This window comes from Manis pentadactyla, chromosome 1 (assembly GCF_030020395.1).
Source record: "Manis pentadactyla isolate mManPen7 chromosome 1, mManPen7.hap1, whole genome shotgun sequence".
Classification (NCBI taxonomy): domain Eukaryota; kingdom Metazoa; phylum Chordata; class Mammalia; order Pholidota; family Manidae; genus Manis; species Manis pentadactyla.
The window spans coordinates 169,782,223-169,808,237 of record NC_080019.1 but is presented as its reverse complement, the minus strand read 5'-3'; the positions used below and the strand labels follow the sequence as shown (position 1 = coordinate 169,808,237).

The 26,015-nt window shown below is 37.7% G+C and overlaps 1 protein-coding gene across 2 annotated transcripts in view; it reads right to left on the bottom strand.

Annotated features, from left to right (window-relative positions):
- Window positions 1-26,015, bottom strand: part of GRAMD1C (GRAM domain containing 1C) — a 119,126-nt gene that overhangs the window by 44,360 nt on the left and 48,751 nt on the right. For both annotated transcript variants that reach the window (XM_057502760.1, XM_057502763.1), the window contains exons 3-5: window positions 24,958-25,061; window positions 24,276-24,371; window positions 20,895-20,975 (exon numbers count right to left, since the gene is read on the bottom strand). In XM_057502760.1, the coding sequence (XP_057358743.1) occupies window positions 20,895-20,975; window positions 24,276-24,371; window positions 24,958-25,061 (281 nt within the window). The remainder of the gene's footprint in view (window positions 1-20,894; window positions 20,976-24,275; window positions 24,372-24,957; window positions 25,062-26,015) is intronic.

Genomic DNA, 26,015 nt, shown 5'->3' with positions numbered 1-26,015 from the left:
CCATTTGCAACAACATGGATGGAGCTGGAGGATGTTATGCTCAGTGAAATAAGCCAGGCAGAGAAAGACAAGTGCCAAATGATTTCCCACATTTGTGGAGTATAACAATGAAGCAAAACTGAAGGAACAAAATGGCAGCAGACTCAGAGACTCCAAGAATGAACTAGTGGTTACCAAAGGGGAGGGGTGTGGGAGGGAGGGTGGGGAGAGAGGGAGAAGGGGACTAAGGGGTACTATGTTTAGTACACATGGTGTGGGGGATCACGGGGAGAACAGTGTAGCATAGAGAAGGCACATAGTGGATCTGTGGCATCTTACTACACTGATGGGCAGTGACTGCAGTGGGGTATGGGTGGGGACTTGATAATATGGGTAAATGTAGTAACCACATTGTTTTTTCATGTGAATCCTTCATAAAAGTGTATATCAATCATACCTTAATAAAAATTTTAAACAAACAAATAAATAAATAAATGAAAAAGGGAAATAAATATATAAATAAATTTAGTAGGCTTAAGAGGGAAGATAGAACCTAAGACTGAGCCCCAAGAAAGCCTGGTATGAAAAAGCTGAGTAGGACAGGAGTGGCCAGCAAAAAGGAATGAGGGAAATGCCAGAGAGGTATGAGGGAAGTCCAGAAAGAATGATGTCATGGAAATCAAGGCAAGACAGTGTTTCACAATGGAGGTGGTATGCAGTGGTATGAAGGCCACTGAAAGACCAAGCACGATGAGCACAAGTATGGCAAACACAAGGTGTGGGGGGCGAAGCAGCCTGGCAAGCCAGTTCGCCCTCACTAGCCCTGGTGGTGGGGAAAGGAGAGAACGGGAGGAGAGAGTCAGTGCAGAAGGGGGAGGCAGCCAGATCATGAAGAGCCTTGTGTGCCCACTAAGGAATACGCGGTTTACACTGTCAAAATATAAAAAGCCACCCACCCACTTCATACAGAAAAAAGTAAGTTCAGAATTGTGTTTTTAAAAGATACACTTTTAAAACTTTTACTCCTTTGAAAACAACCTAAAGGACAGAACAGTGTTAAGAAGAGATCGTTAAGAGGCTATTGTAATGGTTCAATCTAGAAATGATGAGGGCCTTGGCAACCAGCTGACATGGCTGGCAAAGAGGGAAGAATCCAGGATACATCCATGTTTCTGGCTTGGGTGACTAGGTAGGAGGTGGTATATACTTACTGAGCAAGGGAAAATGGGTGTTCCACCAACCAAAAAGGTAAAAAAGAGGGAACAATGTTAGAATACAATACAAGTACTTCTACATCACCAGGATATCATATAGAAATGTAACTAAAATAGTTGGCAATTTTTGTTTGCTCCAGGAAGGCACTAGGTTTATAACACTACTGGAAAACCTGGATTTCCAAGTAATTCCAACAGCAGTGATCATTTTGATGGGGTTGAGTTTGTTCTCCTCGGTTCTTGTCCCCGCCACAACAAAACTGAAGGGCAGAGACACAGTAGTGAAGTAGAATGAAAGTTTTATTTGAATATACTCTAAGGGAGGAACAGGCCCAAGTCAAGGTAGATAAAGGCAGATTTACTTGCTTATCTGCAGTAGGACAGAGAGTGAAGACTTATGCTTAACGTCTGGAAAATAGAATGGAATAGCAAATAATAGCAAAATAGAATGGACAAAGACACCACTGGAAGAGCACAGAGACAAAGTGTAGTAAGTTGAGCAGTAATAAGTCTTTTGAAAATACACACTCCAAGAAAGGGGAGTGCAGGCAACCTCAGAGAGGAGGAGGCACGCTTAAGGGTTTCTGTCTTTTAAGGCTTTCAAAATAAAGTGATAAAGGTAAAGGGTCAGGGGGCATAGGCTTGTCAGGTAGTCTCATGATACTTATGTCTGGTGAAAGACAGTATGTCATCATCTTTAGCTAGTCCTCTACATAATTCTTGTGGACAGACCTTTTGTTCCTAATATAGTGGCTACTCCCAAGTACTGGGAACACATCAGTTAAGACTGCTTGCCTTACCTTAAGTCACTGGCTGATTACCAAAGAATGTTAGTCTAACTTCCCAATTCTCTTTCAAAATAGGAATCTTAGCCTTAAGATAAGTCCCTCTTGTTCTTATTATGCTAATCTCAGCACTTTTTAGGATAATTAATCATAATGCTTGTCTGTTGTCTCTGCCCTATCTCACTTGCATTAGTTGGAGCAAGTCTCAAGGTCAGCAGATTCAGAGCATGTGGAATGAACTCACATTGCAAACGGCTTGAGTCCTTTCTAGCTCCCTGGCTTAATCTGATTAACTCCCTCAGTTCTTAGTGGGCTCCACCCTCTTCTCATCCCATTCATATCTGTCTTTCTGCTTAACAGTTGGAAAGAGGCATAAGGAAGAATGAGGTGATTTGGTAAAGCTGAGGAGTCTGCAGGGGAAGTCTGGATGACATCCTTCAAAAGGTCTCAGAAGGAGGCATTAACTTTGTAAACCGGCCACTGTTTGGAGAATGACCTCAGCACTGTCAGCACACTACAGTTTCCCTCAGAGTGGCCAACTTACACAAGTCTCACTTCACACACCGCAAAAACTCACTCAGTGGTAAATAAATGAATGCATAATGGAGGAACAGTCCTTTCTAATGACCAGAAATCTTTCATTTTACCATCCAGGGTGGCCGAGTACCTTGCAAGTCAGGTATTAATAATCAGAAATTTGTATGATAAGCATGGAATCAGAGCAAAGGTAAAAAGTTTTAAGGCGTAAATTACCATGACGTGGGTAAGGCCTGATGACTCATCTCTGTACATTTCTCTAGTGATCAAAGTCTGCCTCTGTGACTCTACTTTTCTGTCCTAAGTTCTTGGCCTAAGTCTGGCCAAGCCCCCTTCGTAATGACATACTTTCCTTATATACACTAATACATTCAATCAACTATTTTAAACCCTGTTTGTCCACAACACACCTGAGGAATAGGACCACCCACTGTCATCTTTCTATTAGCAATTCCCAGAATAGAAGCTGGAGTGACATCAGAATTTGGAAAGGGTGGGTCTGTATACATGGAAAAAGCTCCCCTTATCATCTTATCCCTAATTCTGCACATGCCCCCTCCTTCTGCCCTTAGGGAATAAGTCTGAAAGCTATTTTGTCTCTTTAAGCCTTAGAATTTAATATGAGTACAGATTTCTGCTCTGGATTTAAATATTCACTCCCAAAATGTACTCTTAAATTTCCATGGAGAGCTAGTTTCCCAATAGCACCCATGTATTGGCAAGAGCGACCACTATTTCTCTCTGAAAGAAAAATAGTACCCCAAAAAAGAAAAACCATTTTGATTCTGTACACATCCTGCCTATAATATCACTACGAATAATCCTAAATCCAATGATATAATATCATTAGGGACATGAAAGGATTAATACTAAAGATTGAGCTTTAATTAAGAATCTTTTTAAGTTATAGGTCTTGTTAAAACTAATAACCTTATATATACATCTGTATGTTTTCTCGGTAATTCAAGTATATGGAAAATAACATTTCTTTGACAATTATGAATAGTGTTTCAAGGTAACCATTTGTTCTCATGGCACAGATAGGTTTAAGAAATTGAGTTAAAGGAACCTTAGGGCATACCACAAATGTTGTTTCTGCAGCTAAACTCCTGTCTCTTTTCTCTCTTTTGCCTTTCCTTGGAGAACTGAAAATGTCTTGTTAATTAAGTGCAATGATTATCTGGAATTTAAATAATTGAGACTGTATGTGGGTAAAATTGCAATATTTCCAGAATCTCTCACCTTGGTGCATTTCTATATCAATAGGTGTTTCCAAGGGGTGGAGAGAATTAGTCCATCTCCTTATCAATAGGTGATTACAAAGGTAGGGGGAGCAAGGGGTATATCTGGACCAGAGAGATTTGGTACCATTTTTAAGCAGCCAGGGTGCTGAGAGACACGGGTGAGCAGAAGTGGACGACTGCTTATAAGCAATAAATGGGTTTCTCCCACTTTATTTCTCCCTTTGACTGATTTCGGTTTCAAAGGTAATTTGCCCTAGGTTGGGAGGAAGGTTTTTTCCCCACAGAGTTACACTCTGCTAAGTTGAGTCACTCAAAAAGTACTTACTGAGGATTGGGTATGTGTGAAATAATCCTATAACTTATTGTCTAAACTGGCATACTTTTGAGAACAAAAGAGACACTATAATATTTACACTGACAGAGGCTTAAACCCAGACAGTTCCAGACTGTACTGGGTAAACCAAGACATACGTCAAACCAGTTATACAGCAAACACTGACCTTGTCAACTGGACATACAACAATAAATAAGATAGACATGATCCTTATAACATAAATATTAGAAAGGAGAAGTGCAGGATGTTATAGGAAAGTAAAAGAATGGACCTGATTTAGTTCTATTACTGAGTTTCAGTTAGAACTAGGAATGGAAAAGAACCAGGCAGAAAAACCATGTTTGAAGATATAGTGCAGTAAAAAAAGGAAAAAATGCAGAACATTTAGAAGACAAGAACAGGGCGAGTGTATTGAGATGAGGCTGGAATGGCAGACTGGGGCTACATCATGTGACCCCTATACAAAATTTTAAGATTTTTCATCTGAGGGAAATGGGTATTAAGCTGGAAATTAATGTTAGCAGGTATATATATATTTTCAAGGTAAATTTGGTTGTAGTATTGTTCAGACATCAAAAAACTTTTTGTAAAATTCAGTAAATATTTTAGGGTTTGTGGGCTATCTGGTCTGTTACCATTCATCTCTGCTGGTGTGGTGTGCAAGCAGCCAAGAACAACACATAAACAAACGAGCATGGCCCTTTCAATAAAATTTTGTTAATGGGCACTGAAATTTGAATTTAATATAATTATATCATGAAATGTTCTTTTGATTAAATAAACATTAAGAAATGTAAAACCATTCCTAATTTGAGGACTATACAAAAACAGGTTGCAAGACTGGCTCTGACATAGAACATGGACTTGGGGAGGGGCTTAAACCAATAGCTGAGGGGTAGGGGAAGGGCCTGGGGACTTTAAACCATGGTTGCACAGTTCTTTTCAAAAGACAGAAAACTTCAATTTTTGTATCAAAGAATAGAGCTGCCACTGTCCTTTGGCCCCACAAATCCCAGATATTCCATGTGCTGTCTAGAAAAAAGGTACAAAGCCCAAAGGTTGTGAGCTAAGGTGAAGTGTTATAAACTACCACGTGAATGACCATAGTGACAGTTTAAACACATGTCCCGACATTAAGGACTTATGTTAAGCTAAGTCAAATCTCTGAAATAAATTGTCTTTTCAGAAATGACACATCAGAAAAAAATTTATGAATGAAAAAAATGTACTTTTAAAAGCCTTCTTTCTCAAAGGCACCATATTTGCCTCCAACTTTTTCCCCCTTTTGCGGATTTCTTTTGTTGGAGAATAAACAAAACGCGTGTGCATGCACACACAGATACACAATTGTAAAATACTTTTGTTGTATGTACCCTAATGGAATAATCTTTTTTCTAGATTAAGTTGCCTTGTTTTTATGGCCCTCTCATGCAAGGAAGCAAAGTAAGACATATTTACTTTTACCCTCAGATTCCCTAACTATACATAAATATGAATATAATATTCTGAACTTAAACTCTCTAAAAATATTTTGAATATATATAAAATATATTGCTCAAATTATATGTTTTATAGAATTTTATATAGTTATGTGTGTTTTATGAATTTTGCTTTTTCTTCTATTTTTAAAAAATTGTATTACAAAAGATCAAGATATCTAACCTATGTGGCTTTATCACTTCAAAAACTGAAAGGCAATTGCACTTTGTAAGATTAGACAATACCAGAACTATACAAGGCCCTAGCACTGTGCCTGGCACCTAATACTTCCTAAGCAGGAGCTGCTCTATGATTGTTACAGATGTTAGCATGTTTTAAAAAATTGTTCTTTAAAGATCACTAGGAGAATGCAGGAAGGGAAATTTTGTTTTTGTTTTCTAGTTCCTTTTCTGGGTGAATTCTACAATGTTTAAAATTCCTCTTAGGACAGTTTTAAAACTGAGACCTCACCTTGAACTTTCATTAAGCTCTGTATAGTACTTAACACATAGCATATGATTCACACTGATTTTTAACTCAGTAGAGAGCAGAAGTGGTCATCATTCTATCTATTAAAAAAAGAGGATAGCGTCCACTTGAAGAGTTCAATGTTAAAGATAACCAAATAATCCAAAGATTGGCAAGGGATTACTATAGTACAGACGGTGGTACTCCTCATGTACATATCAAGAACACAGGTGACATCAGGGTCTTTAAAGGGGGTTAGATTTTACTCCCAGCCTTTCTCAGCTATGGTAGCCTCAGAAGTATTCCAGTTCCTTTACTTCAACTTCAAAGAGCTTTTCTCTTTTTTCATTCAACTTCAGATCTCATTTTTTCCTTTGGCTCATCTATAAACCTGAATTTATCACCACCCTGGAAGAATGTGTTCTTAAGGAAGTATCCCAACTTAACCTGAGTGTTGAACCAGATGTGATTTGGGGAGGATGCTCAGATCCAGTACGGTCTTAGGTTCCTCTTTAGAATGAGGGAGACGCACCTGGGGATTCCCAGAACACCTGGCATTTGAGGATAGGGTTGGTCAGGTCCCTAGGACAACACTGGAGTTTTCTGCCATGCCAGTAAGAGCAGCCCACTGTAATTATGACAATGCATCTGAACGTCGCTGGCCTTACGGGGAAGGAGGCTTCCTGCAGCACCTCCCGGGAGCACAGGGAACTGTGGGGCAGCATGTCTTCGTGTAGTTCTCCATACTGCGGCAGTGGCTGCCCTACCAGGGACCAGGCATCTGCAGCCAGCCACCCTGAGCATCGTCCAAGCACGAGGCTGAGGGAGGCAGGGCACCCAAACATCAAAGAAGATTCCCTCAGGTGAGCGAGCTTGGCCTTGGGGCTTCCCTGCCAGCTTTGTCTATCCCCTTAAGAAGGAAGGAGGGGCTGGGCTTGGCAAGCTCTCTGCCTGCACCCCACTTCTCCCTCCAAATCCTCCTTCTAAGCCACTTCTCCTCTAGCCTTCTGGGAAAGTGAAAGCAGGGGAGTAAGGAAGTTTGGAAGGCTTTCCTTTGCATCTGCCCCAAAGTTCGAAAGCCATTAAACCCTAAGTGCCAGGGAAGCCTGTCCACGACAGAGTGGGGCTTAGTTAGAAAGTGGGGATGAGAGGAGGTAAAGCTCCAGGCTGCATGTCTGCGGTGTTTAAACTCCCTGCTGCAAAGGAGGAGTCTTTCTTAACAGCTGGAAATCTCTACTCTTACCACCACCCCACAACAAGCCATTAAAAAAATAAAATAACTACTTTATACAGCTAAAATTCACATACCACAAAACTCACTTTTTAAAAGTGTACAATTCATAAGTTTTTAGCATAGTCAGAACTGTACAACTACCACCATTAATTTTAGAATATTTTCAGCCACCCAAAAGATACCCAGATCTTTAGCAGTCATTCAGCATTCCTCCCTCCCACTGGGAATAAATTTACTTTCTATTTCTGTGAATTTGCTTAGTCTGGACTCTTCATAAAAGAGAATTACACAACACGCGTTCTTTTGAGCCTGATTCCTTTCAGACAGCATAACGCTTTAAGGTTCGCTGATGCTGTAATATGTTCAGTACTACACTCCTTTTTATTGCTGGATATTCCACTGTATAAATACACACTTTGTTTACCGATTTATATTCCCTGATGGACATTTGGGATGTTTCCACTTTTTGCCTATTATGAATAATGCATGAACATTTGAGTGAAAATTTCTGTGTGAACATAAGCTTTCAATTCTCTTGCATATAAACCTAGGAGTGGAATTGCTGGATCATAGATAACTTTGTTTAACATTTTGAGATACTGCCGAACTGTTTCTCAAAGTTTTACAATTCCAACAATGTATAAAGGCTCCAGTTCCTCCATATCCTCAAAATTTGTGAATCTCTCTTTATTTTAGCCATGCCAGAGGGTGTGAAGTGGTACCTTATTGTGGTTTTGATTTACATTTCCCTAATAGCTACTGATGTTAATCATTTCTGTATGCATTTATTGGCCATTTGTATACCTTCTTTGGAGAAATGATTATTCAAATCTTTTGCCCATTTTTCAATGGGTTACTTATTGTCCTTTTCTTGTTATATAATCGGATACAAATACCTTATCAGATACCTAATGAATCTGAGCTGTCCTTTCACTTATTTTAATCTTTTTTTTAAATTGAAGTATAGTTGATATACATACATCTTATACTGGTTTCAAGTGTGCAACATAGTGGTTCAACAGTTACCATACTACTAAATCCTCACCACACTACTTAGTTACTATCTGTCAATGCAGGAAGATGTTACAGAATCATTGGCTATGTTCTCCATTCTGTACTAATATCCCCATGACCACTTATATTATGATTGAGGTTTTTGTGCCTTTTATCCCCCTCAAACTTCCTACCCATCCCCCTCAACCCCTCCTCCTTGATAACCATTAGTCACTTCTCAGTGTGAGTCTACTGCTGTTTCATTCCTTCTGTTTTGCTTGTTTTTATATTCACAAATAAGTGAAATCATATAGTATTTGTTTTTCTCCATCTGGTGTATTTCACTGAGCATAATACCCTCTAGGTCCACCCATGTTGTTGCAAGTGGCAGGATTTCTTTGTTTTCTTGTGGCTGAATAATATTCATTGTGTATATGTACCACATCTTCTTTATCCATCATCTTCTGATGTGCACTTTGGTCACATTGTATCTTGGCTATTGTAAATAGTGCTGCGATAAACATAGAGGTGCATATATTTTTTTAAATCAGGGATTTTGTTTTCTTCCAGTAGATTCTCAGAAGTGAAATTACTAGGTCATATGGTATTTCTATTTTTAGTTTTTTGAGGAACCTCCACACTGCTTTCAAAAGTGGCTTCACCAATTTACACTCCCATCAACAATGTGGAAGGGTTCCCTATTCTCCATATCCTCTCCAACACTTGTTATTTCTTGTCTTTTGGATAGTGGCCATTCTGACTGGTGTGAGGCAATATCTCATTGTAGTTTTGATTAGCATTCCCCTGATGATTATCGATGTGGAGCATCTTTACATGTGCCTGTTGGCCATCTGTATTTCTTCTTTGGAAAAATGTCTGTTCAGGTTCTCCACCCACTTTTTAATCAGGTTATTTGTGAGAGAGTATGTTCAGGTTTATGAGTTCTTTATATATTTTGGATGTCAACCCTTTATCGGATCTGTCATTTATGAATATATTCTCCCATACTGTAGGTTGCCTTTTTGTTCTGCTGATGGTGTCCTTTGCTATACAGAAGCTTTTTTAGTTTGATATAGTCCCACTTGCTCATTTTTGCTTTTGTTTCCCTTGCCCGGGGAGATATGTTCATGAAGAAGTTGCTCATGTTTCTGTCCATGAGATTTTTCCCTATATTTTTTTCTTAGAGTTTAATGGTTTCATGACTTACATTCAGGTCTTTGATCCATTTCGAGTTTACTTTTGTGTAGGAGTTAGACAATAATCCAGTTTCATTCTCTTACATGTAGCTGTCCAGTTTTGCCAACACCAGCTGTTGAAGAGGCTGTCATTTCCCCATTGTATATCCCGGGCTCCTTTATCATATACTAATTGACCATATATGCTTGGGTTTATATCTGGACTGTCTAGTCTGTTCCACAGGTCTATGGGTCTGTTCTTGTGCCAGTACCAAATTGTCTTGATTACTGTGGCTTTGTAGTAGAGCTTGAAGTCAGGGAAAGTAATTCCCCCTGCTTTATTCTTCATTCTCAGGATTGTGTTGGCTATTTGAGGTCTTTTGTGGTTACATATGAATTTTAGAACTATTTGCTCTTGTTCATTGAAGAATGCTGTGGATATTTTGATAGGGATTGCATTGAATCTGTAGATTGCTTGAGGCAGGATCACCATTTTGACAATATAAATTCTTACTAGCCAAGAGCATGGGATGAATTTCCATTTATTAGTCCTCTTTAATTTCTTTTAAGTGTCTTGTAGTTTTCAGGGTATAGGTCTTTCACTTCCTTGGTTAGGTTTATTCCTAGGTTATTTTATTCTTTTGGATATAATTGTGAATGGAATTGTTTTCCTGATTTCTCTCTCTGCTAGTTCATTGTTAGTGTATAGGAATGCCACAGATTTCTGTGTATTAATTTTGTATCCTGCAACTTTGCTGAATTCAGATATTAGATCTAGTAGTTTTAGAGTGGATTCTTTAGGGTTTTTTATGTACAATATCATGTCATCTGCAAACAGGGACAGTTTAACTTCTTCCTTGCCAGTCTGGATGCCTTTTATTTCTTTGTGTTGTCTGATTGCCATGGCTAGGACCTCCAGTATTATGTTGAATAGAAGTGGGGAGAGTGGGCATCCTTGCCTTGTTCCCGATCCTAAAGGAAAAGCTTTCAGCTTCTCGCTGTTAAGTATAATGTTGGCTGTGGGTTTGTCATATATGGCCTTTATTATGTTGAGGTACTTGCCCTCTATACCCATTTTGTTGAGAGTTTTTATCATGAATGGATGTTGAATTTTGTCAAATGCTTTTTCAGCATCTATGGAGATGATTATGTGGTTTTTGTAATTCTTTTTGTTGATGTGGTGGATGATGTTGATGGATTTTCTAATGTTGTACCATCCTTGCATGCCTGGCATAAATCCAACTTGATCATGATGGATGATCTTTTTTATGTATTTTTGAATTCGGTTTGCTAATATTTTGTTGAGTACTTTTGCATCTATGTTCATCAGGGATATTGGTCTGTAATTTTCTTTTTTTGTGGTGTCTTTGCCTGGTTTTGGTATTAGAGTGATGCTGGCCTCATAGAATGAGTTTGGAAGTATTCCCTCCTCTTCTATTTTTTGGAAAACTTTAAGGAGAATGGGTATTATGTCTTCACTAAATGTTTGATAAAATTCAGCCATGAAGCCATCTGGTCTAGGAGTTTTGTTCTTAGGCAGGTTTTTGATTACCAGTTCAATTTCATTGCTGGTAACTGGTCCGTTCAGATTTTCTGTTTCTTCCTTGGTCAGCCTTGGAAGGTTGTATTTTTCTAGAAAGTTGTCCATTTCTTCTAGGTCATCCAGTTTGTTAACATACAATTTTTCATAGTATTCTCTAATAATTCTTTGTATTTCTGTGGGGTCCATTGTGATTTACCCTTTTTTTATTTCTGATTCTGTTTATGTGTGTAGACTCTCTTATTTCTTGATAAGTCTGGCTATGGGTTTATCTATTTTGTTTATTTTCTTGAAGAATCAGCTCTTGCTTTCATTGATTCTTTCTATTGTTTTATTCTTGTCAATTTTATTTATTTCTTCTCTAATCTTTATTATGTCCTGCCTTTACTGACTTTGGGCCTCATTTGTTGTTCTTTTTCTAGTTTTATTAATTCTGAGTTTAGACTGCTTATATGGGATTGTTCTTCTTTCTTGAAGTAGGCCTGTATTGCAATATACTTTCCTCTTAGCACAGCGTTGGCTGCGTCCCACAGATATTGCGGTGTTGAATTATTGTTGTCATTTGTCTCCATATGTTGCTTGATCTCTGTTTTTATTTGGTCATTGATCCATTAGTTATTTAGGAGCATGTTGTGAAGCCTCCATGTGTTTGTGGGATTTTTCATTTTCTTTGCGTAATTTATTTCTACTTTCATAGCTTTGTGATCTGAGAAACTGGTTGGTACAATTTCAGTCTTTTTGAATTTACTGAGGCTCTTTTTGTGGTCTAGTATATGATCTATTCTTGAAAATGTTCCATGTGCACTTGAGAAGCATGAGTATTCTGTTGCTTTTGGGTGTAGAGTTCTGTAGATGTCTGTTAGGTCCATCTGTTCTATTGTGTTGTTCAGTGCCTCTGTGTCCTTACTTATCTTCTGTCTGGTTGACCTGTCCTTCAGAGTGAGTGGAGTGTTGAAGTCTCCTAAAATGAATGCATTGCATTCTATTTCCCCCTTTTAAATCTGTTAGTATTTGTTTCACATACGTGGGTGCTCCTGTGTTGGGAGCATAGGTATTTTTAATGGTTATATCTTTTTGTTGGATTGACCCCTTTATCATTATGTAATGTCCTTCTTTGTCTCTTGTTACTTTCTGTTTTGAAGTCTATTTTTCTGATACAAGTACTGCAACTCCTGCTTTTTTCTCTCTGTTAGTTGCATGAAATATCTTTTTCCATCCCTTCACTTTTAGTCTGTGTATGTCTTTGGGTTTAAAGTGAGTCTCTTGCAGGCAGCATATAGATGGGTCTTGTTTTTTTATCCATTCAGTGACTCTGTGTCTTTTGACTGGTGCATTCAGTCCATTTACATTTAGGGTGATTATTGATAGGTATGTACTTATTGCCATGGCAGGCTTTAGATTCGTGGTTACGAAAGGTTCAAGGTTAAGTTCCTTACTATCTAAGAGTCTAACTTAACTCACTTAAGATGCTGTTACAAACACAATCTAAAGGTTTTCTTTTTCTCCTCCTTTTTCTTCCTCCTCCATTCTTTATATATTAGATATCATATTCTGTATTCTTTGTCTATCCCTTGATTGACTTTGGGGATAGTTAATTTAATTTTGTATTTGCTTGGTAATTAGCTGTTCTACTTTTTTTACTATGGTTTTATTTCCTCTGATGACAGCTATTAAACCTTAGGAACACTTCCATCTATAGCAGTCCCTCCAAAATAGACTGTAGAGATGGTTTGTGGGATGTAAATTCTCTCAGCTTTTGCTTATCTGGAAATTGTTTAATCCCTCCTTCAAACTTAAATGATAGTCTTGCCAGATAGAGTAATCTTGGTTCCAGGCCCTTCTGCTTCATTGCATTAAACACATCATGCCACTCCCTTCTGGCCTGTAAGGTTTCTGCTGAGAAGTCTGATGTTAGCCTGATGGGCTTTCCTTTGTATGTGATCTTATTTCTCTGTCTGGCTGCTTTTAATAGTCTGTCCTTATCCTTGATCTTTGCCAATTTTATTACTATGTCTTGGTGTTGTCTTCCTTGCGTCCCTTGTGTTGGGAGATCTGTGGATCTATATGGCCTGAGAGACTATCTCCTTCCCCAGATTGGGGAAGTTTTCAGCAACTACCTCCTCAAAGACACTTTCTATCCCTTTCTCTTTCTCTTCTTCTTCTGGTATCCCTATAATGCCAATATTGTTCTGTTTGTATTGGTCAGTTCTCTTAATATTCTTTCATTCTTAGAGATCCTTTTTTCTCTCTGTGCCTCAGCTTCTTTGTATTCCTCTTCTCTAGTTTCTACTTCGTTTATTGTCTCCTCCACTGTATCCAACCTGCTTTTAATACCCTCCATCATGCTCTTCAATGCTTGGATCTCTGACCTGAATTCATTCGTGAGTTCTTGGATATCTTTCCATACCTCCATTAGCATGTTGATGATTTTTATTTTGAACTCCCTTTCAAGAAGAGTCATAAGGTCCATATCATTTAAATCTTTCTCCAGAGTTACATTAATTTTACGGTGGACCAGGTTTCTTTGGCGTTTCATATTTGTATGTGGCACCCTCTAGTGTCCAGAAGCTCTACTCTGGAGCTGCTCAGCCCCTGAAGCAATGTCGGGGGTCGCAGGGAGTGGCATTGGTGCCTGGGGGAAGGAAAGAGCTGTTCCCTGCTTCCCAGCTGCTGTGCCTGTCTCCACTGCCTTAACCAGTGGGCCGAGCACACAAGTATAAGCATTTGTCCCAGAGCAGCCGGATATGGTTCCCTGCTTTCCACAAGCAGCTAGAATCTCAGTCTCTCCAGGAATTCTGCCAGTATTAGCTTTCCAACCCAGTAATCATGCGAGTATCATGAAAGCACCATGAAATGTAGGTTTGTGCTCCCAGAGCAGATCTCCAGAACTAGGTATTCAGCAGTCCCAGGCCTTCCACTCCCTCCCTGCTCCATTTCTCTTCCTCCCGCTGGTGAGCTGAGGTGGGGGAAGGGCTTGGGTCCCGCTGGGCCGCAGCTCTGGTACGTTACCCTTTTCCGTGAGGTTTGCTCTTTTCTCCAGGTGTGTGCAGTCTGGCGCTGTCCTCTTTCCTGTTGCTCTCTCAGGATTAGTTGCGCCAACTATATTTTCTAATTGTATACAGTTTTAGGAGGAAGCCTCTGTCTCTCCTCTCACACCGCCATCTTTAATCTCTTTTGTTTTGTTTTTTAACTTCATACCTGCTTGGTCAGTAATTGCTCTACTATGTTTACTGTGGGATTATTTTCATTGCTGAAAACTATTAGGCTTAAGAACATTCCCATCTACAGAAGTTCCTTTAACATATCCTGTAATGCCGTTTTGGTAGTGGTGCATTCCTTCAGCCTCCATTTATCTGGGAAATGTTTAATCTCTCCTTCAATTTTGAATGATATAACCTTTCCGGGTGGAGGATTCTTGGTTGAAGATCCTTCTGTTTCAGTACATTAAATATTTCATGCCACTCCCTTCTGGCCTGTAAAGTTCCTGCTGAGAAATCTGCTAATAGCCTGATAGGATTTCACCTATAAGTAATTTGTTCTCTCTCTGGCTGTTTTCAATAGCCTCTCTTTATTCTTAATCTTTGTCATTTTAATGATTATATGTATTGGTGTTGTCTTTGTGGTTCCTTTTGTTAGGGGATCTCTGTGCTTCCATGACCTGGGTGTCTATTTTCTTCCCCAGAATGGGGACATTGTCAGCAGTTATTTCTTCAACAAGACTTTCTATCCCTTTGGCTCTCTCTTCTCCTCTGGTAGCCCTATCATACAAACATTGTTTTGTTTGGAGTTGTCACACAGTTTTCTTAGCATCTTCTCATTTCTAGAAATTCTTTTTTCTCTTTATTCCTCAGCTTCTTGTTTTCCCGTTCTCTGATTTCCATCTCATTGTCTCCTCTGCTTGCAGCAATCTGTTGCTCATTCCACCCCCATTGTATTTTTCATTGCAGTTACTGTATTCTTCAGCTCTGAGTGGCTCTTCTTCAACTTTTATGCCTCTTGTTGAAGTCCTCCTGAGATTGTCAATACTTTCCCCAGATCTGCGAGTCTATTTATGACTGTTATTTTGAAATCTTTATCAAGAAGATTAGTGAGCTCTATTCTGTTTAGCCCTCTTTCTGGTGTCTTATCCTGTAGTTTTGTTTGGGACATATGCCTCTGTCTTCTCATTTTGTCAGGGTTTCTGTGTCTCTTCCTTTGTATGAGATAGAGCTACTATGCACACTGGTCTAGAGAGTAATGGCTTTATGAAGAAGGCATCCTGTGGTTCCCAGAAGCTCAAGAGTCTTTACTCACCAGTGCCTGGTTCTCCTTTGTGGTGAAGCCCCAGGTGCTGTTGGTGAGCTGTGGGCAGGGCTTCCTTTCTGCCTGTTTGCCAGCAGTGGCCTGTCTCAGTGTGCTGCAGCTGGCAGCTCACCTCAACTGGCATTTTGTGAGCCAAGCAGAAGAGTTCCTCCTCAGACTGTTGTGAGTGGGGCCACCCTCTGCCTGCCCTGCAGCAATGGCAGCACTGCAGGGTTAATGGGGTGGGCCAGGTGGGGTGTGTGTGCCAGGGTGGGCCACCAAGGAGGAAGAAGGAGTGCTAGGAGCTGGCTCCCACAGGCACCTCCAAGACAGGGCTGAGAAAGCTGGGAAAAACTACCTCTGCCTGCCAGGCAGCAAAGTTCAACACTGCTGGGCAGAGTAGCCAGGACTGGGGAATGTAGTCCACCTGCCCCTTCTCCTGCAGAGAGAGCTCCATCCAGTCCTCACTCCTCTGGCAACCTTCCCATTGCTGGTAAATCTTTCAAACTTCTGCCTCTGTTTTGGGTCTCAGTGGACCTGACAGAGCATGCCTGTCTTCCACCAGTAGTAGGAGTCTCAGCCTTCCAAAGTGTTCCAACTCTCCCTGGTGTCCAGCCCTGGAAATCACCAAAGCCCAATCCAGTGTGGACTTGTGTTCCCACAGCAGGTCTCCAGGGCTAGGTGTGCAGAGTTCTGAGTGCTTATTCCCTCCCTGCTCTGTCCGTCTCTCTCCCACTTGTGGGCTGGGACAGGAGAAGGAATTAGGTCCTGCTAGATCATTCCACTGCCACTTTACCCTCCTCTGTGTTGTCTTCTCTTCCTCACCAGGTGTATGTGGTCTGTTCTGCAGTTTTCAGGTCATTTTTCAGGTTTAGTTGTATTTGCTGTAGTTGTTTCCTTGGTGTGTATGTGGGAGGAGGTTTCTGTCTTGTCTTCCTACTCTTCCATGTTTTTTCCCCTCCCTTCGTCTTTCCACTTTCTTGATGACTTCTGTGAGCACAAAAGTTTTTACTTTTGATAAAGCCCAATTTATCTATTTTTTTCATTTGTCACTGGAGCATTTGGTGTCATAGCTAAGAAACCATTGTCTAATCCAAAGATCATGTGATTTATTTACACCTACAGTTTCTTCTGTGAGTTTTATACTTTTATACCTTACATTTAAGTCTATGATCCATTTTGAATTAATTTTTTATATGGTATAAAGTAGGGGTCAAAATTCCTTCCTTCTCTTGTGAATATCTAGTTGACCCATTACCTTTTGACGAAAAGATATTCTTTCCCTTACTAAATTGACACCCTTGTAAAAAATCAATTTATGGTCAATAAATATAAGATTTTATTTCTAGACTCTCAATTCTGCTCCATTAATCTATATGTCTAGACTTGTGCCCATAAGCCTACAGCTTTGTAGGAAACATCAAAGTCAAGAAGTGCAGTTCCCTCAAGGTTATGAACTGAATTGTATACCCTCCCCCCAAATCCATATGTTGAAGCCCTAACCCCCAATGTGGCATATTTAGAGACAGACACTTGAAGGAAGAGATTAAGGTGAAATGAGATTGATATGAACTGAACTGTGTCCCCCTGAAATTCATCTCAAAGCCCTAATATCCAATGTGATGGTATTTGGAGATGGAAACTTTGAAATGCAATTAGACTTAGATGAGGTGATGAGGTGACAATCCTCATAATGGGTTTAGGGCACTTACAAGAAAAGACATTAGAGATTGGCTCACTGGTGTGCACTTCCCCCTACCCCCGCAACCAAACACTCCTTCCCTAGCATGTCAGGACACAGAGAGAAAACGGCCATCAGCAAGTCAGGCAATGCTCTCATCAGAACCTTGTTGGCACCATGATCTTGGACTTCTAGGCTCCAGAACTGTGAGAAAATAAATTTCTGTTGTTTAAGCCAGACAGTAGGTAGTATTTTGCTATGGCAGACTAACATAGTAATTCATCCAACTTTGTTCTTTTACAAGATTGTTTTGGCTATTCTTCTGGGTGCCTTGCACTTCCATATGAATTTTAGGATCCACTTTTCAATTTTTACAAAAATGCCAGTTGGGATTTTGATCAGGATTGCATTGAATCTGCAGATCAATTAGAGTATTGTCGTCTTAACAATATTAAGTCTTCTGATGCATGAGTGAATGAGATTCTTCTCATTTATTTAAGTTATCTGTAATTTCTTTCAATAATGTTCAGTAGCTATCAATGTGCATGTCATATAGTTCTTTTGTTAAATTTATTCCCAAGTATTTTATTCTTTTTGATGTTATTACAAATTACTCATCTTTAAAATTTTTATTTTGTTTGTAAATATACAGAAATATAATTGGTTTTTGTATTTTGATCACATATTTTGCAACCTAACTGAGCTTATTAGTTCTAATAGGTGTTTACTGGCTTATAGGATTTTATATATACAAAAACATGTCACTTGCCAATGGAGATAGTTTTACTTCTCCATTTTTAATCTGTATTTTTCTTCTTTTTCTTGCCTAATTTCCCTGGCTAGAACCTTCATTACAATGTTGAATAGAAGTGGCGATAAAGGACATCCTTGACTTGTTCCTGACCTCAGGTGGGAAATGTTAATCTTTTCACCATTAAATATGTTATCTGTGAGATTTATTAGGCCAAAGAAATTCCTTGGTAGTCCTAGTTTGTTTTGTTTTTATCATGAAAGGATGTTGAATTTTCAACTGCTTTTTCTGTACTGATTGAGATGATCATGTGGTTTTTGTCCTCTATTCTGTTAATACAGTGTATTACACTGATTGATTTTCATATGTTGAATTAATTTTGTATACATTCCACTTAGGACATATAATCTTTTTTATATATTGCTAGATTTGGTTTGCTAATATTTTGTTGAGGGTTTTTATGTCTACATTCATAAACAACATGTACATAGACACAATGAACATAAATATTGGTCTGTAGTTTTCTTGTCAAATTCTTTATCTGTTTTAGTTTCAAGGTAGTCCTAGTCTCATAGAGTGAGTTGGGAAGTGTTCGGACCTCTTTTATTTTTCAGAACACTTTGTGAAGGATTGGTATTAATTCTACTATAAAACATTTGGTAGAATTCATAAATAAAGCTATCTGGAACTGGAATTTTCTTTGTAGGTAGATTTTTTATTACTAGTTCAATCTCTTTCCTTGTAATAGATCTGTTCAGATTTTCTATTTCTGCTTGAATCAGTTCCAGTAGTCTGTGACTTTCTAGGTATTTGTCCCTTTCATTTAGGTTGACAAATGTGCTGGCATACAATTGTTCATTGTATGGACCCTTTTCACTTTTGCAAAGTCAGTGGTAATGTTAGCACTTTCACTTCTGAATTTAATATCTTTTTCTTGGTCAGTTTTAACTAATGATTTGTCAATTTTGTTGATCTTTCCAAAGAAAGACCTTTTGATTCTGCTGATAGTCCTTTTCTATTCTCCATATCATTCATTTCTGTTCTAATCTTTATTATTTCCTTACTTCTATTTGCTTCAAGTTGTTTTTTAATTAAAGCATAGTTGACATAACATTCTAGTAGTTTCAGGTGTACAAAATAGTGATTCAACGTTTATATAAATTATGAAATGCTTACCACAATACTATAGTTACCATCTGTTTCCATACAAAGTCAATACAATATTATTTATATATTCCCTATACTGTATATTTCATCTCTGCAACTTACTTTGTAACTGGAACTTTGTACCTCTTTATTTTCCCCTTCACCTATTTTAAACATCCTCCCACTCCCTTCTGCCTGGCAACCCCCAGTTTGTTCTCTATATTTGTGAGTCTGTTTCTGTTTTGTTTGTTTCCTCATTTGTTTTTTTTTTTTTAGGTTCCATATAAATGAAATCATACAGTATTTGTCTTTCTCTGTCTTATTTCACATAGCATAATACTCTCTAGTTCCATCCATGTTATTGCAAATGGCAAGATTTCATTCTTTTTTATGGCTGAGCAATATTCCATTGTATATATACCACTTCTTCTTTATCCAGTCATCTAGTTGTGGTTACTCAGGTTGTCTCCACATCTTGACTATCATATATAATACTGCAATCAACATAGGGGTACATATATCTTTTCAGATTAGTGTTTTCATCCATGAGGAGCAAATCCCCTAAAGTAGAATTACTAGATTTTATGGTAGCTCTATTTTTAATTTTTTGAGAAACCTCCACACTGTTTTCCAATTTACATTCCCATCAATAGTGCAAAGTCCCTTTTCTTCACATCCTCATCAAAACTTGTTATTTCTTGCTTTTTTGATACTAGCCATTCTGACAGGCATAAGGTGATATCTCATTGTGGTTTTGATTTGCATTTCCCTGATGATTAGCAATGTTGAGCATCTTTTCATGTACCTGTTGGCCATCTGTATTGCTTCTTTGGAAAAATATCATTCAGGTCTATTATTCAAATTTCTTAAGGTGGAAAGTTAGGTTGTTGATTTAAAATCTTTTTTAACATGTGTGTTTATAGTTATAAACTCCCTTCTAAGCACTGCTGTAGCTGTATTTCATAAGTTTTTGTATGTTTTGGTATGTTGCTTTTATTTTCATTATTAATATAATCACTTCAGCTCTCCTTTGGTTATTGTTTGCATGGTATACCTTTTTCTATCCTTTTACTTTCCATCTGTTTGTGTCTTTAAATCTATTGTCACATTTAAAATAAATTTAAATCTATTGTGACAGCTTATACTTGGACCACATTTTTACTTTCATTCTGCCTGTCTCTCCCTTGAAGTATTTAATGCATTTACATTTAATGATTTAATGTAAAGTCTACCATTTTGCTATTTGTTTTCTAGGTATCTAATGTCTTTTTTGTCCATTCCTCCATTACTGTCATCTTATATATTAAATAGATATTTATAGTGTACCATTTTAATTCTCTTGATGTTTCTTTTACTATATTTTTTAAAGTTATTTTCTTGGTGGTTTCGCTAGGGATCATAGTCTTCCCCCCTTATCCAGTTTTGCTTTCTGTAGTTTCAGTTACCCACTACTAACTGCAATCCAGAAAGAGAGGACCCTCTTCCTGACATATCATCAAAAGGTCAGTAATAGCCTAATGCTATACCACAATGCCTATATCATTTGCCTCACTTCATTTCATCACACAGGATTTTATCTTCTCACATCATTATAAGAAGAAAAAGTACAATACAAGATATTCTCAGAAGGAAAGAGGGAGAGAACACATTCACATAACTTTTATTAAGGTATATTATTATAACTGTTCTTTTATTATTAGTTATTTTTTTAATCTATTACTATGCCTAATTTATAAATTAAACTTTATCATAGATATGTATGTATAGGAAAAAAGCATATTATATATAGGCTTTAGTACTATCCATGGTTTTAGGCATTCACTGGGAGTCTTGGGATGTCTTCCCCACAGATAAGGGAGGACTACTGTACAATAACATCTAAACTTATAACTGTAGATTTTGTTCTGCTTCAGGTTTCTTCTTGGAATTTGAGTAGTATAGTAAAAATTAATTCCAGAAAAATAAAAAGGAGATTTTTCAACTCACAAACAGTATTTAGGACACTGGGAGGCTACTATTATAACAAGTACTTGCCTCTGGTATGAACACTTACCTTGTCTAATAGTACATTCTGCCACAACCTAAAGATACTGAGGTAACTTCTATCCCTGGCACCAAAAGATGTAAAGAAAAACTGCAAAGAAGAGTAGGACAATTTTAGTGTCATGGAAAGAAAGGGAATAGTATTTGTCACAAAGATCAAAACAAATATGGTCACTATGGTCAAAACAAACTAGCAGGTCACTACTGCCTACTTTATATGCTATTTTTGTTTAATTTTCTGCTACAATAGAGAAAAAAATTCAAATGGTGCATGGACAAAGTGTCCAAAAATTGCATCTTACAGCATATACAATTTTATCACTATTAACTAGTAAAAGAAGCTTGAAATACATAGGTATTTATGTTCATCATAATTTAAATATTAAAGTCAATCTAAATATAAACATGAAAAAAATTAAAATTTTATTTATTCTGAACTTTGCAAAGAGATGTGATTTGGTGGCCATTTGAGCCAAGTACACACAAAGAATAAGAAAAGAAATACAACTGATTTCAGAAATAGATTTATTTTAAAGATCTTAAAATTATAATATCTTTTCTAGTCTTCAAAAAAAAAGTTCAGAAATACCTAATCTCTACTAATTATAAGCACAAAACATCCATGTTATCACTAAACTTTGCTTTGAATGTTACAGAAGAAAAAGCATATTTCAATCTTTTTAATTTTGTGTTTGCTTTTAGCTCTATCTCTTCCTCTACATTTAATTGGCTTTTGCAAAGTCACATTTAAAATAGACTTTTATGAGAAAACCTGACAAGTGTGAGCACTAAATACAGTCTCTCAACATATCATCTCTTCTGATCCCCAAGCTAGTGACTTTTCATGATTGAGTGATTATTTTTAGGAGTGAAAAACTCAGTTCTATGTTTGATTTATTAAATAAAATGTCAAACAAAATTTTGGGTGCTTACACGTTTCATAGAAGTGCCACTTTCCAATTACTAAATTGAAACCTTCCTATATATTTTTCATAAAGCAGAACCTTTTACAATAAAGATATACCTACGAGCTCTAGGAAAAAGATCAATGAATCAATATAGTAAGGTAGATAGGACCTGGGTCACTGTAATTAAATTGCCTGGGTTCATGTCCTGGCTCTACTACTTAGTTCTATGACTTTGGGTCACTTTTCTTTAGTTTCCTTATCTGCAAAATGAGAAAAATTATGGTAGCAAAATTCGTGAGAATTAAATTAGAAAATATATGTAAAGAACTTAAAACAATGCCTAGAACAAGTATTTCAACAAATGCTAGTTGTTGTTATTAATTAAAATTAAATGCCTTGGGGTGAAGACTTAATAATGTATATTACTGTTGAGTCACTGTATCATGTACTTGAAACCAGTATAATATTATATGTCAACTATATTTCAATTTGAAAAAAGTAATTAATTAATCAATTAATTAATTTAATTTAATGCTTGACCCTGCAGTTTCATTACATTTGTGAAAAACAATCACACATGAGCTGGAGAAGGCATGGTCAGGCAGCTCACTTCAGCATTGGGAGTGCTGTATTGGAAATGAACTAATGGTCAAGGAAACCATGGCAAATCCATTCTATGAAATGCTATACAGCAGTTTCATAAACAGAGAGAAGTCTAGCTATATGTCTAAATCCAAGAGATGTTAAGTTTCTTTCTAAGAAAGGAGAGCTGAAGAACACATGTATAGGATAGCATTCACTTTTACACAAAGAAAAATTATATGTTTATGTATGTGTATATATATATATATATATGTTTATATTGATCTATATATATAAAAACAAAGGAAGAAAGTCTGAAAAGATACATACCAAACTGATAACAATGTTTGCCTTCTAAAAGAGTTAATGAGATTGGAGATTAAAAAAAGCAAGGAAGGACAATGTTGGTTTTAGAATTGTCTGATGATTTTGTTAAGCGATGCAATGTATGAATTGTAAAATTAAGAATAAGTTTATTTTAGCTCTACTTTTCTTCCTAAACAGTTCAGTCCCAACCTGTTGGTGGACCCACACTGGAAGTGAGGGTGGGGCAGAGGAGTGGCCCAAAGCAGGGTATCAGCCAGAAAAGAACAAGGATGCTGTCCACATAGAAGTGCTGACCTGTGTGGTGGGTAAGAAGGGTCTCACATACAAAGGTGATCTGATGCAACTTGTTAGAACAAGAACAGGGTAAGGGGCATGAGTCAAAGCCCAAGGAGGGTGACCACATGAAGGGGTGGGTGGCTTGGTGTGTGTGTCAAAGCCCAAGCATGGTGACGGACGTGCCCACACAAAGGGGAGCTCTGGGCAGAGCCAGAGAGGATGAGGGCCGCACAGTGTGACACGGTCTGTGAGGGCAGCTTTGTGCTGGGAGTCAGAGCCCGACCAGGTGGAGGAGGGAGACCACACAGTGACAGGCTGGCAGGAGGGGCAGCAGGCTGACTTGAAGTGTCCGAAACCAAGTCATGTGAAAGGGTATCCATAGGTGGAAGAGTGGCCGAGAAGAAGACTGGCCACAAACAGGATAATGGGAGCCTGGTTCCCACATCAGGAAAGGGAAGAATTACAAATATTATAGAAATGAGTTCTGTGACGCTGGACAGGAATGAGAGGTACATACGGTGTGAATTCATGGTTTACGACAAGATTATAGATAGGGAAATAAACCCTAATGTGTAAGTGGGTATTTAAGTGTATTATGTAAATGGCATGTAATTTTATATATTATATATACAATACCCTTGTTCTTCCCTCTTAGAGGGCTCAGAAACAGTGACACCCCAATAGCAACAAACATACTGGCTCTGAATATCAGACTGCCCTAAAAGAAACAAGGACCCTTAGGAGAAACGACCGATTCCAGGGCTGAGGCAGGGAAAGCCTCCAACATCTTACGCCAAAAAGCAAAGAAATGCTCAAACAATGCTGAGAACATACAGGTGGATAATAAAAACGACAGCAATTAAAGGTAATTGTCACCTAAAAACATATCACAATGATTATGTGCTTGGAAGCTACCCAAATCTCTGGTCCCTAGAACAATTTGTTTGCATTAGTTGCTATTGTGCCAGTATTACCAACTAAATGTCAATCCTGGAAGGATTAGGGCATTTAGAAATAATGATGTTTTACTAATGCTAACCCTACCTCTTTTAAGGAAGAAATGAAAAATATGGGGGAAAGTTCTCTGTAAACTATAGAGTACAAAAAAATGTTAGCACTCATTTAAAGTTAATGATCAAGAAGTATTTAAATATACAGAAATCTAGTCTTAAATATAATGTCTCTATTAGACATTCCTAACTCTGAGAAGAGTTGCCTATATCCCCAGCATTCACGATCAGTATGAGGCAGATTTTCTCCACATTATGTAATAAAGCAAAGGTAGATAAGTTTTTCACCTTTTCACCCTCTGTAACAATCTGGATAGCATTTGGGATGAGTCGAGCAGTTTTCTCCTTGGTCATGAAGGTTATATTCTTCAAAGCAATAGAAATCTAAACACACAAAAGAATGAAAAATTGCAAAATGGGTTTTTCAGCAACATATATAACACAAAATGCCAAATATTACATTAATTGAATTCAGAACATTCAGTTGAAAACCTGAAGAAAACAGTAAGAAGCGGCATGCTTGCATTCTCTGAGAAAAACAGGGTAAGCAGTCAGATGTTCTTCCCTTCAGTAATTTCCTCCATCAGCTCTTATCTCTAACATTAGAATAAAGTGTGAGAAGACATGTGGGTGTTCATGTTCCAAATTAACATACACACGCAAACAAAATTCAGACAGTCTGTCACATAAGACATGAGTTTGGCAGTCAAAAGGATGTATGTTTAAGCTTTTTTCAACCTATAATTTCCCTCTCCAACTATATTAATATATACAAATGGAGATCAATATATAAGGAAAAATATATTACACACTTCTACAACACATAAATATGTTTATACATATAAAAGTATAGATATACAAATATATATAAATTTACTTTGTAATCTAAAAGACTTTTTTTAGAAGGACTGTATACATTTCTATCTATGCAATTATTTGTATCAACAAATCACATCAAAATATGACTTACTGTAGTTTCCCATCTGAAGATGTTGCTATGGAAACACAGCCAGTTTTCTGAAAGGTATAGTCGTCCCTGAAGCAAAATGTCCCTCTGAAGAGCACAAGCATAATCTACGTACACAAAGATAAGGAACAGCTTATTCACAAACATCTGGCAACTTCATAAATTTTATACACATGAAAAATCATCACTCTTTGTCCATTAGTTCACTCATTCACTCATTCAAATACTTAGGGCACCAAACACCAGATATTCTGCTAGGCACTAGGCTTACAAGAAATGGACCTTGCCCTCATGAAACACAGTCTAGAGGGGAAGGCATAACAGCAAACAAATACAAAAATAATCACAATGACCAAAGTGTAGAGAAAGCTATGAGAGAATATAACAAAGGGCATACAGCTATTGGGGTGATGAGGCAGGGAGAGAGTGTATCAGGAAAAATTCTGCAGCCAAAGTGATCTTTAAACGGAGACCTTAATAAATGGTCAGTTTTGTCATGAGGGAATAACATGTGCAAAGACCCAGTGGTAGAAAGAAACATAGCATATTTGAGCAACTATACAAAGACATGTCTCCGGACTAGATCCTGTAAGGTCTCACGTGCTATAGTAGACTGTGGACTTTATGAGAAGCCTTTGGTGAGTTTTAAGTGGAAAAGACATGATCAGATGTATATTATTAAGCACCATTTTATTCACACTGTGAGAGTGGATTCAGGTAAAACAGCTGGAAATCGCCAGGAAAACTGATGATGGCTCAGACCTAGAGATGACAATATTAAGAGAAATAATTAGATTCACAGATATTTTAAGAAGTAGTGCTGATGGGGAATTAGTGATTAATTAGATGTTGGACAAAGGTGAGGGAGGGAACAAGGATGACTCCAAAATTTTTATATATTTTAAGTTACTTTCAGAGTTGATTCTCTCTTCCTCAGCACTAAAGTCTAGCAAAATCAAGAGTGTTCTGGTAAATGCCACTGCCTACCAACAAGTTAATACCATTTGCCTAAAATTAAGATCTGGCTCCTTGGCTAATGTAGTGTCACTATATTATTAACA